The following is a 17,375-nucleotide window of genomic DNA, read 5'->3' as shown; positions in this document are numbered from 1 at the left end:
AGGCAGGAGAGGCTCAGCCTCACATGCCATGAACATAAAAAAAAGATCAAGCTTCGAGGGTCGTAGCTTGGCGACCTGGGGTCACAGAGACCCCAAATGTATGGGGTAGGTAGCTAAAGTCCTGCCCCACCACTGGGGCTCCTATGACCTATGGTTATGGCGATACGGGGCTCCTTGTGCAGCCTGTCAGAAGCTACATACAGAGAGACCCGTTTAAATACAAGCTGACACACTCCACACTCTGTTTGCAGCAAACTGAGAGGTTGAGCTCACAGTGCCTCTTCTCACTTCTTGTCGGAAGAACTAAGCTCAATGAACAACTTGGAGTTTTGGACCAATGGTAAAGTACCATTGGCCAAAGCTGTCCAATAAAAATTCTGCAGTGGAGGCACACCTCTCACAGCAGTGTCATACAAGGGGGCATGTGTCTGTCGAAAAGACAAATGCTCCCTTCCAGCCCAGCCCTCTTAACTACAAGCAAAAAACATGTGTTTATGTGTATAAGATTTACCCATAATCCCATCATTTACCCATATTTTTTTCACACAGTTAATAGGGAGAATGAGAGTCTGCTACTGTTGAAAATGTACTGTTTTAATCAAACGAAATCACATATTTATATGCTATATGTTTTAACATAATTATTTATTATTTATCTATTTACTGTGAAATTACTGGTTGGAAGTTATAACTTCAAATTTCAGTAATTTATCCGTTAAGCCACCTGCTTGAGTACAGTTTTTGAAAATATAGTAGATTACCTTAAAAACAAAATATAATAATTATTTGTATATTTATTACTTATGGTAATTACCCCCTTGCCATCCAGGCCAATTCTGACACTTCTCTCCTACATGTAAAAATCATATTTTTTTTTGCTAGAAAATGACTCAGAACCCCCCAAACATTATATATATATATATATATATATATATATATATATATATATATATATATATATATATATATATATATATATATATATATATATATATATGTGTGTGTTTTTTTTAGCAGACACCCTAGAACAGTGATGGCGAACCTTGGCACCCCAGATGTTTTGGAACTACATTTCCCATGAAGCTCAACTACACTGCAGTGTAGTGGAGCATCATGGGAAATGTAGTTCCAAAACATCTGGGGTGCCAAGGTTCACCATCACTGCCCTAGAGAATAAAATGATGGTCTTTGCAACTTTTTATGTCACACAGTATTGCGCAGTCATTTCTCAAACGCGTCTTTTTTTTGGAAAGAAACTGTTTCATGATGGGCACTGGCAGTGGTAGATGGCACTGATGGGCACTGATAGGTGGCACCGATGAGGAGGCACTGATTGGCAGCACTGATGGGCACTGATTGGCAACACTGGTGGGCACTATTGGAACTGCACTGATAATCAGCACACTGATTATCAGTGCCCTGATTATCAGTGTAAATGTCCCTTTTACACAAGCCAGTTATCTGCTCTCCTCTCCTCACTAATGAACAATGGAGGAACAGGTAACAGATCCTGGACAACCCAGCCCTGGCGTACAGTTGTCCCATTATATTGGTGCATTGCTCTCCCGGCAGCTTTCGGGGGGCAACTGACCTCCTTTGAATTGCTAAGCCTGGAGCAGTCTCCATTGAGGCATGCGATTTCCCTGACATGTCAATTACTGATATCCCAACTGCTGGACTTTAGGCCTCCTTATATTGCCAGGTGGAAGCACGAGCTGGGACTACAACTTACAGAGAAACAAGTCGATCGGCTAATCCTCTTTTCCCACAAGATTTCTATCTGTGCCAGACACCAGGAGGCAGGATTTAAAGTACTGTCCTGATGGTAGTACACACCGGAAAGGATTCACAAGATGCTCCCTCAGAGCACGGACCTTTGTTGGAGATGTGAGCTGAAGGTTGGATCGCTCCTTCTTGTCTTCTTGCATCCTACAGCCTGCCCGGACAGAGGTACACCATATAGTTCAGAAGTTCACAGATTGGGAGTTACTGGTGACCCACAAGTTCTTCCTTTTGCATCACCACGAGATACCTGGTAAGACCTAAAGGAGATCCATGTTGCCTCTCCTGCTCACTGCGACAAAAAGCTTCATCCTCCTGTGCTGGAAACAGACACAACCCCCGGGAGTCCTCTGACCATGCGGGGTGCAACAGACTCCTGGTCCCTTGAAGCTCAATGTGATTCCCTTCTGATAGATGACCACTTTTTATTACATTGTGATGTATGGACTATTGACTATGTTCTTGGGAACGATTACTGTACTTTATTTTGAGATATACCATTGTGGTCTCTGTATTTCAGCATGCTTCTCTTTCTTAAATAATGAATTTATTTAAAAAATTGTATTGTTCAACAAAAAGATAGAATTGATCAAGATCTGAATACTTTTGCAAGGACATGTACTTCACAATATCATTTTAAGCGGTCAAAACACTCACCCCATTTATATCAATTGTGCAGTCTTCTGTGTTCCCACTACTAAATAAACTCATAGAACAATTTGTTTGTATGATATTCAATTCCAGATTATATATCCATCCACTGATAACCTAAAACAGATTAAACATGGGTTAGTTAGCAAATATGTCTTATCCACCTGAAAAGGATGGTAGGAAATCTTTTCAGACCTCAGGCATTTCTTATACACCCCTGTGGCTTCCTGTCTATATACAAATGTATAAAAGGTGGATAGAAATGTTAACAAATAATTATTTGTGCGAATGGGCCAAAGACTTCAAACCTTAAAGAAAACTGGGTGAATTTGACTTGATGCGATACGCTGATTAAAAAAGCGTTCTTTTAATTTTTTTTGAGCAGTGTAACATGCCTGGGGTATGCCCTTTGGGTCTGGTATGGATTTTAAAGGGTAAACTACAACTAAATATGCAATAAAAAAAAGTGTTAGGCCCCCCCTAAAAACCCATATCAGACACTTATATGAGCACATGCATCTGGCCAGGGCAGGAAAAGGGAGTGTCAATCGTGTTTAATATCTGATATGAACAAAGGGGCAGACTCTCCCAGGTGAGATGTCATTGACCATATATAGACATGAACATATATATATAGTCAATAATGTCACTGGGATCCACATAACATTATTAGCATTTTATGTGGAAGTGACCTTCTGGTATTTTTTTTGTGTAGTTCCTCTGAAAATTCATGGTATGGTATGATTTATGGGAGAATCCCCACATATTTTTTTTTTTTTAAACTATTCCAGCTCCCGCTCCCGGAAGATGAAATGGGCTGAGGGCTGCTCAAGAATTCACAGGGAACTTTGTTTTCTAAGAATTAATACAAAGCTTCCTCTGATTGGTTGGGGCACGTGGATGACTTCATGATCTCCCCCCCTGCCAATTACAGTGCTGTATACTGTACTTAGCTGAGGCTATGTACAGTTTATAGCACTCTCAGCTGCTGTATCTGTTAGTGTAGGTAATAGCGGTGTCCTAACAAACTATTTAAACTTCACTGAAACCTGGAGATGAGCTTTAAGGACTTGATGGTGCATGATCTGCCAACATCCTTAACAACCACTGACAATGGGAAGCTGTCATGTATATTAGAGGTAGTAATAAAGCCAAGGTTCAGTCTAAACTTGTCTTCGGACCAAACTTTAAAGCTGTAGTAAAATCTTACAAAAAAACAAACAAACATCCAAGCCTACTGCAGGCTAGTGCCATAGGGTGCTAGAATGCACTGCATACTTACCTTTCAAACGAAGCCCGTCACTGCTACCGGCAATTTCCATGTTCACCTGGTGTTTCTTTGGAGTTCTCATACTCAGTCTCGTTTGAATGGCTGAACCGCAATAATGTTGCTCTCGCAAATGTGTGCAGGAGTCCCGATCATGGCACAGTGCGCTGCATTCCATGGCGCGCCCTGTCTGCTCTGAATGCAGAGCATCACTGCGCATGTGCCAGTGACATCATCAGCTGGTGCTGGTGTGCTTATTTCCTAAACAGTGTACGTTTAGGAGATATTAATTGTACCAACAGGTAAGCCTTACTGTAAGCTGGTACTAGTTTAAAGTGGTTGTAAACCCTTACAAACCACTTTGACCTACAGGTAAGCGTAGATTAAGGCTTACCTGTAGGTCCAAGAAATATCTCCTTAACCCTTTACGGTTTAGGAGATATTTACCTGAAGACAGCCATCACTGTCTATGGCGCATGCGTCGTAGACAGCGGCGCGCAGGCGCACTGGGTAAGCCGCAGATTGCGGCGATATGCCGCGAGTGTTGGCTCCCATGCGCATGCACGGCAGTGACGTCATCGCTGCTCCGGCGAATCGCAGCGCCGGAGCAGCGAGACCCACCAAGAAGATGGACGCTCTGAACTACAGGGGACAGCGGTGACTTCGCTGGCTCCTGTGTCAGGTAAGTGACATAATGGACTACTATGCGATGCATAGTAGTCCATTATGCTTTACCTTTACAGGGAATCAAAGAGGAAGTAAACCCATCAGAATTTTCTTCCTCTTTAAAGTGGTAGTTTACTAAGCTTTAAGCTCACCCCTAATCATTACTGAAGGTTAGTGAATACATAAAAAAAAAAATATTGCTCACCTTGCGTTGAGCTTTTGTAACATTTTCCAACTCAAAGTAGAATGGGTGGTTTAAAACCCTGTTAACGTTTTTCATTGCAGATTGTAAAATTGTTGTCAGCTCTTCATTGTTTGGGTCTACAGGTTGATAACACCCCAGGCATTGAGCAATAACGACTTTCACAGTAGGTTCTACAACTAGCGATAAAGCATGAAACAGAAATGAACTTTTACATAAAAGCAGTATAAAATGCCATTAAGTAATGAAATTACATTTTTTAAAATAACTTAATAACTCACGTATTTGATTGTGCAGAGTTTAGATTATATGACGTATAGAAAATTACACATCAAGTAGATATTAATGAAGATGTTGTTGTTACCTACCTACATTACATGAAAGTATAATTAAGAGTAAAACTTTTTTTTTTAAGTTTTATATAGAGTGGGGAGATATTAGAACACCTGGCTTTTTATAGCTGTCTATGCCCATGTTAGGTAGATTCACTCTCTCTATTTGTCCTGTTTGTGTCATTACCACTGAAAGTGAAAGTAAAAGAAAACCCCAAATGTTAGGATGTCACCAGAACAGGAGTAAAAGGGAAATCTTCCAATGGGGACACTAGCTCTGGTGACCCTGGTGAAAACCTAACTTTGGAGGGATCTCCTCTTACTTGTTTTGTCTATGGAACAGGAATTTAAGGGAAATCTTTACAGTGGGACCCAGGTAGCCAAAAAACTGACTGGGGTTATAATCCTCCCTTACTCTATCCAAAATGAAAAAAAATAAGTTTTGCCTATTGTTTCACTTTAATTACTTTGCCACTGTCAATTGCTTAGTACATCAGCAAGTTAATTTAGTATGAGAACAATTGGGAATTGGTCAATATTTCCAACCTACAAATGTCTCATTATTGCTAGGGCTAATTCACACATTATGCTGTGACAGGTGTTTTACTGCATTGTAATGTCAATATTCCCATTGCACACATTCCTAAATGAGGCTTTAGGCGTAGCGGGTGCTGAAGCAACAACCAGGTGTAACTGGAAACATCATAGATCAAAAGCACATATTCGCCAGCACACCATGGTTCATCAAATAACTTTCAAATATTTATTGAAGATCGATTACATCACAGAGGACATAGTAAAACGTTTCGGAGCTGCACACGACCCCTTTTTCCAGGCAGGTTTTTTACTGCATTGTAAAACTCTCGTCACTACAAGGACACGTGGAAAACAATTGTCCCATTCACACTGCAACTCAGCCCAGCTGCATGTTATCGCATCGTACTGTACAGAATCGCATGGCACTGTACCATACTTATTCAAATCTAAAATTCAAAATCAAATTTGAGCAAGTATGGTACATGTATCCCTATATTTACTATCTGGGATATATTCCCTGGGATTGGGGGTAACTCACTCTCCCTTTTGCATGTTTAGATCTTATTCTGGCTGTCTGTGCTTGGATGTGTTTTTCCTCGGGGTCGGCTGGACCTGCTGTGCCCACATACCCACCCTAGACATTGTTTGAGTGGACACTCAGTTACATGGAGCTGCTGGTATGAGCACACAGATCTGTTACATCTTGTTTTGTTGTATTGTGAATTATGATATATTGTTGAATATTTTTATACTAATATGCATGTTGTTTCATACAGTAGGCCCCTCTTCATTTGTCTGGGTCCTGAAAAAGCCGAAATAACTGGTTAAACACGTTGAACTTACATGCATTTCAAAAGCTCATTATATTGGGCTGCTACCATTTTAGCCTGTATATGTCTTGTTGGTTTTATAAATACAATAGTCTGGAGGTCTTACTCTAATAATGTATGGTATATAACACCACTGTCCTTAACTTTTTTTTTTACCTTTGTATCTGTATTTTAAAGTATTGGTGTCTTCAGTGTTGTACCATTACAGTCCCTATCTATAGGCAACAGGAGATTTTCTTCCAGTTGGTATCTATTTTTTTCAATATTCTATGCATGCTTTAAGAGTCATGCCGGCTTATTTATTAATGCAGATCACAAAGATGTCTAGCAGTGAATCAGCAATCAATTGTCTCCAGTTTAATAAATGAGAACATAAATCTTGTTGGTTTTGATTTTACATCATTTTATCACTTTGCATCACCTTGAATACCTCTAATTGTATCAACAATGATTATTCACTGCCTTGAGATCCTTTTTGATTTCCATATAGTTACATAGTTTATAGGTTTGAGAAAAGACACATATCCATCCATTTCAACTTTGTTGGATTTAAAAATAACATTAACAATGTGCTGACATACCTTTAGGAATAATATAACAGTTTTTGGATAAAACCGTCTTTGTGTTTTGTGCTGTATTGACCAGAATATGTGCTGAGCATTCCCCTCTTTCCTGAATAAATAAACAGATTAAGAAATAAATGATGCTAGAAAATAATAATATTCCAAAACAAGATGGAACTATTTATGTAATTGTCCGACATTGCTATGGCACTGGGTATACTAATGCCTCATACACACGATCAAACAATCCGGTGGAAAAGTCCGGCGGACTTCAATCCGCCCGTGTGTAGGCTCCGGCGGACTTTTTTTACCCAAAAGTCCGGCCGACTAACTGAGAAAGTCTGAGGAAACCATCTGAGTCTGAGGAAACCATCCTTTACATCTCCATCAGTATGCACTTGCAGCACCTTACTAGGGCTTAGAGGCAACATGTTCTCTGTATATGCATTGAAGCATGTTATAAATTCAAGAATATTTAAACCCAAGAATAACTATTTGATATAATAAAGCTTACAAGTCCTTAGATGTGGTGGTAGCATTAGTTTTCATTTTTCAGGTTAAGATCTTTTTCAGCAAGTACAGAAATACCTGTTGATTTTCCCAGAAATGCAGTGGCCTTGTCATTTCCTGTGAGTTCAATTGGAAGCATAAAAACATTTGACCTTCCTTGTGTAACTCACTATTCCCTTCACCTACTGTGTTATGGAGGTAAAAAGAGTCCAGCCTGGAAGACAGCGATGGCTCCCTTCATAGACACGGAAGTGAGTGTAGCCACCCTAGTACAGGAAGTGTGTTATTCACCAGGGAAAAATTAAGGAAAAAATAAACTGAAGAAAGAAAACCTCATCTAAGGACCGTTGGGCTGCAATTTATTACATTATTGTTTTTAAGTTTAGATACATTTTCAGCATTAATAAGAAATATATTCACGCACTTTCTTTGTTGCCAACATTTTAAAAAAAATGTTCCTGGGACAGCTTTTGTGCTGTGCTTATAGCAAGCCATTGCTGGCAGTGAATGTACTTTCATTAGGTGCAGAGAATTCATTTATAGTTGCCCTGGTTCTTCAAAAGGCATATTGTAATACTAATTAATAATTACAGATTTACAGATAAAAAAAAAAAAATATATATATATATATATATATATATATATATATATATATATATATATATATATATATATATATATATATATATATACACACACATACATTAGCGTATTAAAGAAGAAAAGAGGGCGTACCGATCTTGTGCATTACCAAAGATAAAATGTATTAAAAACTATAACAGCAGCATCTTGGCTGCTTCTTTGATTAATGCTCTCCTTGCCCGGCCTGTTAGTGTAGGTGGATGGACATGTCTTGGTAGGTTTGCAGTTGTGCCGTGAAGGGGAAGTTGGCATCGCAAACGGCTAACGTGTTTTGAGGGAGGACTTTCTTTCTCACAGCCAAAGGAGTGAGGAAGTGGGTCCTCCCTCGAAACACGTTAGCCGTTTGCGATGCCATCTGGTCTCCTTCAACACCCGATCTAGGTTGCAGTTGTCTATAGACATGGTTCCATTTGCTGGTGAACTGACAAGCCTTTTTAACATGTTTGTTTGTGAGTATGACTACTGCTGTTATAGTTTTTAATATATTTTATCTTTGGTAATGCACAAGGTCGGTGCACCCTGTTTTATCTTTGGTAATGCACAAGGTCGGATACCCATTGTTCTGAGGAAAGCAGCAAGACCACTGGCATTCCACCTTTTATCCAAAGGGTTGACTGCAACACCTACCTATGGACTAAGCCCCCAAGCACAGGAGATTGTGTTGTATATATGTAGTAGCAACAGTTCTGCAACAAAGAGCCTGGCTGTTTGCAATTTTAAATTTTTTTGCCTTCAGTTCCAATTATAATTATGTGTATCTGCCTGGGGGCATGGTGAAGGCACTGCAAAGATAAGATTTTAAAAAGTCCCCAACAGTGCCTTGAAAAAGTATTCACACCCCTTGAAATTTTCCTAATTTTGTCATGTTACTACCAAAAATGTCAATTTATTTTATTGGGATTGTATGTGATAGACAAATGGTTTTCCAAATTTTTCAGAAATAAATATGTGAAAAGTACGGCATGCATTTGTATTCACCTCCCTTTACTCTGATACCCCTAACTAAAATCTAATGGAACCGATTGCCTCAGAAGTCACCTAATTAGTAAATAGAGTCCACCTGTGTGTAATTTAGTAGAAATACAGCTGTTATGTAAGAGAACCTTAGTGAACAAACAGCATCATGAAGGAACATAGCAGACAGGTCAGGGATAAAGTTGTGGAGAAGTAGGGTTAGGTTATATAAAAAAATAAATAAACTTTGAACATCTCATGGAGCTCTGTTCAATCCATCATCTGAAAATGGAAAGAGTATGGCACAACTGCCAACCTAACAAGACATGGCCATCCACCTAAACTGACAGGCCGGGCAAGGACAGCATTAATCAAATAAGCAGCCAAGAAGCCCATTGTAACTCTGGAGGAGCTGCAGAGATCCACAGCTTACAGAGAATCTGTCCACAGGACAACTATTAGTTGTGCACTCCACAATTCTAGCCTTTATGGAAGAGTGGAAAGAAGAAAGCCATTGTTGAAAGAAAGCCATAAGAAGTCCAATTTGCAGTTTGCGAGAAGCCATGTGGGGGACACAACAAACATGTGGAAGAAGGTGCTCTTGTCAGATGAGACCAAAATTGAACTTCGTGGCCTAAAAGAAAAACGCTGTGTGTGGCAGAAAACGAACACTGCACATCACCCTGAACACACCATCCCCACCATGAAACATGGTGGTGACATCATGTTGTAGGGGTGCTTTTCTTCAGCATGGACAGGGAAGCTGATCAGAGATGATGGGAAGATGGATGGAGCCAAATATACAGGGCAATCTTAGAAGAAAACCTGTTACAGTCTGCAAAAGACTTGAGCCTGGGGTGGAGGTTCACCTTCCAGCAGGACAACAACCCTAAACATACAGCCAGAGCTAAAATGGAATGGTTTATATCAGGGATATGCAATCAGCGGACCTCCAGCTGTTGCAGAACTACAAGTCCCATGAGGCACAGCAAGACTCTGACAGCCACAAGTATGACACCCAGAGGCAGAGGCATGATGGGACTTGTAGTTTTGACACAGCTGGAGGTCCGCTAATTTCATATCCCTGGTTTAGATCAAAGCATATTCAAGTGTTAGAATGGCCCAGTCAAATTCCAGACCTAAATCCAATTGAGAATCTGTGACAAGACTGGAAAATTGCTGTTCACAGATGCTCTCCATCCAATCTGACAGAGCTTGAGCTATTTTGCAAAGAAGAATGGGCAAAAATGTCACTCTCTACCCAAAAAGATTTGCAGCTGTAATTACAGCGAAAGGTGATTCTACAAAGTATTGACTAAGGGGGGCTGAATACAAATGCACGCCACACTTTTCACATATTTATTTGTAAAATTTGAACATAATTTTTCATTTTCCTTCCACTTCACAATTATGTGCCTGTTTGTGTCGGTCTATCACATAAAATCCCAATAAAATATATTTAAATTTTTGGTTGTAACATGACAAAATGTGGAAAAGGTCAAGGGGTATGAATACTTTTTCAAGGCACAGTATCTTCCACCATGCAAAGACTCATATCTCCTGGCTTACACAGGTGCTTTAGAGCAAATGGATGTAAAGTTCAAGGAGAGGGTTACCTTATGACCACCCCTTCCAAAACCAGGATTACAAATATATTAAAACAGATATAAAATATCAATTTAAAAATGCAAACTAAAAATAAAAAACAAAACAGAAAACATTGTAGTTTTCTTTTAAGCCTGTTTCAGCAGTTGCAGCATTGGCGTGTAAACAAGGTCCTGACTCGCACAGCAGGCAGTTTGTTTACATGTTTACTCTTAAATGCTAGTTTTCACATCACTTCAATCACTTCTATACACTAACAGAGTCACTTTCCCCCCTACCACTTCCCTGCAATGTATGGAGGGGCTCACCTGTCACCCCTGAGTGCACCACTGAATGAATACCCAGAAGTGGGAACAATAATTATAGGGCTATCATTCACGATTAACTCAGAATTGATAACCTGTAAATGCTTTGAGCATCACCTATGGATCATGTTGAGTACTGTATTTACAGTACACAGGCATGTACAGGTTTTTGGGTTGACATATTTGGCATTTGTTTACTAACTGAACCTCATCTTTCACATTTTACCAAAAACCTTGGAGATTATGTTGTGTTTGTGTGCACTAGAATTAATCTGAGAGTATTTTATAATGAAAATATAGATTTAATAAACAGTAGATAAACTATTGTGTAACATAAAAATAAATTTAACTCGCCATCATTATATTCTACAGGGTCTCTGCTTTTAGTAAATATGTAATGTTTGGGGGTTTAAGTGCGTTTTCATATACAAAATAAGCATTTTAGTTTTTGTGCACTAAATGAAAACAATCGCTCTGACAGCAAAAGGGTTAAATGAACACAAAAGTTAGTACAGCCATGTGAACTTACTGCATCTTCTGCTTTGAAGCCACATTGTTTCCAAGATGTATCATCTTTCAGGGGACACACACTTTCTTGTATTTCAAAATTCACAAACTCATGTGTTAGGCTGTCATTTTCTTGCTGTTATTAAAAATACAACAGAAATTATACTAAAGAATTTTGACATTTTTGATTTTTTATAGCATTTATTTGAAAGTTGCTTCATGTATTTTGTAAAAAACATACTACATAAAGTAATATATATGTAAAATGTTCAAGCACGCCCTCTTAGTGCCAACTGTCCTATTTATTAAGCAGTTGGACCTTAAAGCTGGTCTTCAGTCTTATCTCCCCCCACCCCACACTAAGCATTACTCACCCCTTCCCCCCTACTTCAGCTAATCTCTCACACTTAGGTTTGAAAAACAAACTACCTACAGTAAATGGCTGAAATGCACGCCTAAATCTACCAGGTCCCAAGCCTCCTTTGCTTCTGAACTGCAGAACAGAACTAAGAAGCTGTTTCTTTCTCATTGCTGCCTTGTGACATGGAGACTTCAGATTGGCTCCATTGGCAGGGTCCTGAAGACTCCAGCGAGTGATGATGTCATGATAGGGACAGCAACAAAACAATTGGTCTTCACTCTTGGAAAAGGTGTCATGGAAGACTCCAGTAAGTAAAAGGGTATTAATAGGTAGGAGAGAGGAGCAAAGTGAGATGGAGTGAGGTAGATTTTCATTTGCCTAGATAGGGACTTTATGATCATCCTAGGTCTTCCTTTATGATTTTTTTGTGTTTTGGATATAGTTTCAAAGGATGCATTTAGGATGGACAACTAAATGAATAGTACAGGTGGTACGATTTTTTGAGGCTAGTTATCGGTATTCTGAGGGCAAGGTGTGATAGAGTGATAAACATATCTTTGCAAGAACTTAAAATCCTTTTAGAAGATATGTGGTGATGCCAATAATTCTTATTCTGCATCTGCTAATGCATGTGCTTTCACACACACTAAAGCACCATGCATTTCAGTGCAGCGTGATTTTGCAAAAGGGTAAGTGACTTCTCTTGCTTATTTCTGGTGCATAAGGCAGGCCATTGAAATTTCTTGTGTGCTCCATCGTACCTGAATGGTGTGATTGGAGGCTTACTTCTGTACCAAACAACACTTTGGAAGTAAAGTTAATGCTTTAGACAGCCCTTTTCCCCCTATATAAGCATTAGGGATGGGCAAACGGTTTGGCCCGAGCATAAATTCAGGCCGAACTTTGGTTGTTCAGATGTTCTGCAGAACACCGAACAATATGCGGTGTTCGGGGGCAAATTCGAAAGCCACTGGAGCACCATTAAAGTCTATGGGACATTAACATGAAAAATCAAAAGTGCTAATTTTAAAGGCTTATAATTATATGCAAGTTATTGTCATAAAAAATGTTTGGGAACCTGGGTCCTGCCATAGGAGACATGTATCAATGTAAAAAAAAGTTTTAAAAATGTATATATTTTTTCAGGAGTAGTGATTTTAATAATGCTTAACGTGAAACAATAAAAGTCAAATACTTTTTTAAATGACGTACCTGGGGGGTGTCTATAGTATGCCTGTAAATTGGCGCATTTTTCCAGTGGTTAGTACAGTCCCTGCAAAAAATGACATTTCTAAAGGAAACAAAGTAATTTAAAAGTACTTGCGGCTATAATGAATTGTTGGTCCCGGCAATACAGATAAAAGAAGTCATTGAAAAAAACAGCATGGGATCCCCCCAGTCCATTACCAGGCCTTTTGGGTCTGATATGCATTTTAAGGGGAACCCCGCACCAAAAGAAAAAACAAAATGGTGTGGGGGTCCCCCCAAAAATTCATACCAGACCCTTATTCAAGCACGGAACCTGGCAGGCCACAGGAAAAGAGGGGGGATGAGAGAGCGCCCCCCCTGAACCGTACCAGGCCCCCAAAGCACCTTGTCCCCATATTGATGGGGACAAGGGCCTCATCCCCACATCCCTTGCCCAGTGGTTGTGGGGGTCTGCGGGCGGGGGGCTTATCAGAGGGGACCCCCAGATCCCAGCCTCCCCCCGGTAGGAAATGGTAACGGGGTACATATGTACCACTACCATTTCACAAAAAAGTGTCAAAATGGTACAAAAGACAAGACACAGCTTGTAACAAGTCCTTTATTAAAAGATAAAAAAATAAAAATGTCCCATGAAGTTCATTCATCTTCTCTCGTGACCAAAAAACAAAAAAAAAACAAAGCCACGTCCGACCCAATTCCATGGGAGGCACCGGCCGTATAACGCGTCTTCGCTTTGAAATTTCTTATATAACCGAGGGCGGGGCCATGCGGTGATGTTCCCAGTTTACCCCGACTCCCTCTGAAGCACGGGGACTTCCTCATGGCTTTCCTGGAGTGTCAAAAGGGCGGGTCCACCCGGTTACGTAAACGGGTGGCCTGCCCCCTCTGACACCCCAGTAAAGCCATTGGGAAGTCCCCATGTGTCAGAGGAGGCGGAGTCACCTGGGAATGTCACCATGTGGCACTGCCTTCAGTTATATAAGAACTGTCAAAGTGAAGACTCGGCATACGGTGGGTGCTTCCCATGGAGGCGGGTCAGTCGCAGCTTTGGTTTTTTTTTCTTTTTTGGTCCGTCGGAGGTGCGAGAGAAGATAAATGGACTTTGTGGGACATTATTATTTTTTAATAAAGGACTTGTCCCAAGCTGTGTCTTGTCTTTTGTACCATTTTGACACTTTTTTTGTGAAATGGTTGGGCTACATTTGTACCCCATTACCATTTCACACGCCATTTTTTTTAAACATTTTGGTGCGGGGTTCCCCTTAAAATCCATACCAGACCTGGTATGGATTTTGAGGGGGACCCCCACGCCATTTAAAAAAAAATTGGCGCAGGGTTCCCCTTAATATCAACACCAGATCCAAAGGGACTGGCAATGGACTGGGGGGATCCCATGCTGTTTTTTTCAATGACTTCTTTTATATGTATTGCCGGGACCGACAATTCATTATAGCTGCGAGTACTTTTAAATTACTTTTTTTCCTTTATAAATGTCATTTTGTGCAGGGACTGTTCTAAACACGTGAAAAATGCGCCACTTTAAAGGCATACTATACACACCCCCCCAGGTGTAAAATTTAAAGGAATATTTCACTTTTATTGTTTCACTTTAAAGAGGAAGTAAAGGCACTTAAAAAAAAATGCAACCTGCAAGGCAAAGGCATAATGAGCTAGTATGCATAGCATACTAGCTCATTATGAATAACTTACCTGAGAACGAGGCCCCCGAAGTGGTCCTCCTCCTTTATCCTCACTGCTGCCATGTATCCCGGAGTGATTTCCGGGTCTTGCTGCTCCGGCGCTGTGATTCGCCGGAGCCGCGATGACGTCACTCCCGCACATGCGCACGGGAGCCGATACGAGCGGCATATCGCCATAATCTGCTGCGTGTTCAGTGCACCGCTGTCTACGTCGCATGTGCCATAGACAGCGGTGCCTGTCTTTTTGTAAATATCTCCTAAACCGTGTAGGTTTAAGAGATATTTCTTGAACCTACAGGTAAGCCTTAATCTAGGCTTACCTGTAGGTCAAAGTGGTTTGTAAGGGTTTACAACCACTTTAAGCATTATTAACATCACTGCTCCTGAAGAAACAGACGTTTTTAAAACTTTTTTGCATTGATAAATGTCCCCTGGGGCAGGACCCAGGTCCCCAAAAACTTTATATGGGAATAACTTGCATATAAGCCTTTAAAATGAGCACTTTTGATTATTCATGTTCGTGTCCCATAAACTTTAACGTGTTCATGTGTTCTGCCAAATTTTTTGCCTGTTTGGTATGTTCTGATGTGAACCGAAACAGGGGGTATTCAGCCCATTCCTAATAAGCATTCCTCAATACTATTTTCTGTTGCCACCCCAATATAGCACTCTGTAAAACAAAGTCTTAGCTACCCAACTACAAAAGACAAACCTTGTTTGGGAGCAACTTACTTGCCCTGACTGATATATCTTGCACTCCAGGTTATCAAAACCCCCTGGTTCTATATCCAAAAAAAGAAAAAATATACTGTATAAACTAAGGATTCAACACAGGTTATTAAAGGTCTTTATAGTATGATTTGGTCAATTTCCACAGAAAGGGGTTATAAAGACATTCTCATAATGTTGTAAGCTGCACATAGATAAGATAACAGCCTCCCAGTTCATCCCAAAAACTTTTCATAAGATTTGGGCAACTTTCTAGCCTATGGATCTAACACCTACTGGCTGACAGTTTGTGAGGGCAGCAGACATATGAAAAACCCATTCCAATCGAAGTTGTTGTCCCTCATAAAACAAAAACATTTGCCATCTCCTCAGTATTAGCCATAAGGTTAAACACTATGTCAAACTGTTTATGTTTATGGAGCAAACAGCCAAAAGGGGTGCCTGTGTATCAGTTCTCGACTGCACATCCAACCACTCTCTTAAATCTATGAACACCTTTACTTAGCGAATCTCAATACTAAACATAGAAGGAATGGAAAATTTACCTACCTTTATCTTGGCCTCTGTGATTCTATACAAAATAAACTTGTTTCCGTCAACTTTTGCTTCATTGTAGGATTTGAGCGCTTCATCTACTGCATTAAAAATATTCTCGTTATCACAGTCCACATCAACAGCTGGAACTGGAACAGCAGAACCTGAGAAACAATAGGAGAAAAGCAGCAGAATGGGTAGGAGCCCCATTGCTGACCCTGATTTCCAAAAAGACTGCTCAGGAAACTGTGAACTTATGAACTCCAGGCAAAAGCAAAGGGGAATAAAAAGCAAACAGAACATTGCTTGAACAGAGAATGGTCAATAAACTTTGGTGATACCTATTACTCAATCCCACAATGCAAACTCCAGTATAGGTTTACATAAACATTTGTTTGAGTGGGCAGTGCTTGTCATGAAGGTTGTCCACCTTTATGAGTATTACAAGAATTCCTTGGCTACTTAAAGCAGAACTAAAGTCTCCTTTTCAAAAACTACAAGAAGGCAGGCTCTTTAAATGCAGTGTCTCTTTTGCAATAAAATTAACCTACCTGCCTGCTCACAGTCTTCTTTAAAATGTACCCTGAGCTTGGCAAGTACACCTCAGTTTATATTCTGGCACAGATCCTGTGTGCTGGGATGACTGAACTCCTGTGCATGCGGAGAAGTGAAGTCATTCTACGCCACTCAAAGAAAACAGCCACACCTCAGCAACTGGAAGAAGCAGGGTAGAAGATGCCGACACTGGTGAGGGACCTCAGAAGGTTGAGAGAGGTAAGTATTGTAGACTTTAGTTTCCCTTTACATGTTAGGGTCAAATAAAAAAAAAACACGCAATATACACCAATACATCAATGCAATATATGCAAAATTCCCCATGCTTTATCCCTTTTGAGACCCTAATACAGAAAAATACCCATTGATTTGCCAAAACAAAGCACCGCTACTGAGCACCTAACTTCGTATTGTGGTCTGACAATACACAAATAATAATAAATTGTGTCAGCCCTGCTCAGTTGTCTTCTGCTAAGCTGAATCCCACACAATCTCCGCAAAATATTGATCATACTTGCGGATGCACCCTGGCTTCAATTATATGTAAGAACCCCAGCGGGAATTCCTGGGATTAGCTGGGAGAGGTAGCCTCATCGAAAGCAATGGGAGGCAGTCGACTCTCACAGCTAATTGTGAAAAAACACTTTTAGGTTTCCTAAACACAGGGTTTTACCAGACATTTTAAATGTCTAATATATTTTTCCAGTGCTTTTCCATTCCCAGGAAGCCATATGTGCCACATTCAACCTGCTATACAATTGAATGACTGTACAAGACCGTGTTCTCATAAATGCCCATGGAAAATATAATACATTTCGGAGTATGTCCGATGTGCATACACGGTGAAAGTCCGATGCAAACAAGCATCAGTGTTTACAACAGCATGGCTGTGTACAGCCATTTACTTGTATGGTAGGCTATACGTGGCATGTGG

At 40.2% G+C, this 17,375-nt stretch overlaps 1 protein-coding gene across 1 annotated transcript in view; it reads right to left on the bottom strand.

Annotated features, from left to right (window-relative positions):
- The window catches only part of LOC143988363 (T-kininogen 2-like), a 42,467-nt gene extending 26,319 nt beyond the window's left edge, over window positions 1-16,148 (bottom strand). Inside the window, exons 1-5 of the mRNA XM_077487879.1 lie at window positions 15,902-16,148; window positions 11,376-11,489; window positions 6,849-6,939; window positions 4,572-4,747; window positions 2,440-2,550 (exon numbers count right to left, since the gene is read on the bottom strand). Of these exons, the coding sequence (XP_077344005.1) occupies window positions 2,440-2,550; window positions 4,572-4,747; window positions 6,849-6,939; window positions 11,376-11,489; window positions 15,902-16,096 (687 nt within the window). The 5' untranslated portion in view covers window positions 16,097-16,148. The remainder of the gene's footprint in view (window positions 1-2,439; window positions 2,551-4,571; window positions 4,748-6,848; window positions 6,940-11,375; window positions 11,490-15,901) is intronic.
- Window positions 16,149-17,375: the final 1,227 nt, after the last annotated feature.

This window comes from Lithobates pipiens, unplaced genomic scaffold (assembly GCF_037356315.1).
Source record: "Lithobates pipiens isolate NorthernLeopardFrog02 unplaced genomic scaffold, aLitPip1_a1.2 Scaffold_18, whole genome shotgun sequence".
NCBI classification, from domain to species: Eukaryota; Metazoa; Chordata; class Amphibia; order Anura; family Ranidae; genus Lithobates; species Lithobates pipiens.
This window is presented reverse-complemented; position numbering and strand designations above follow the sequence as displayed.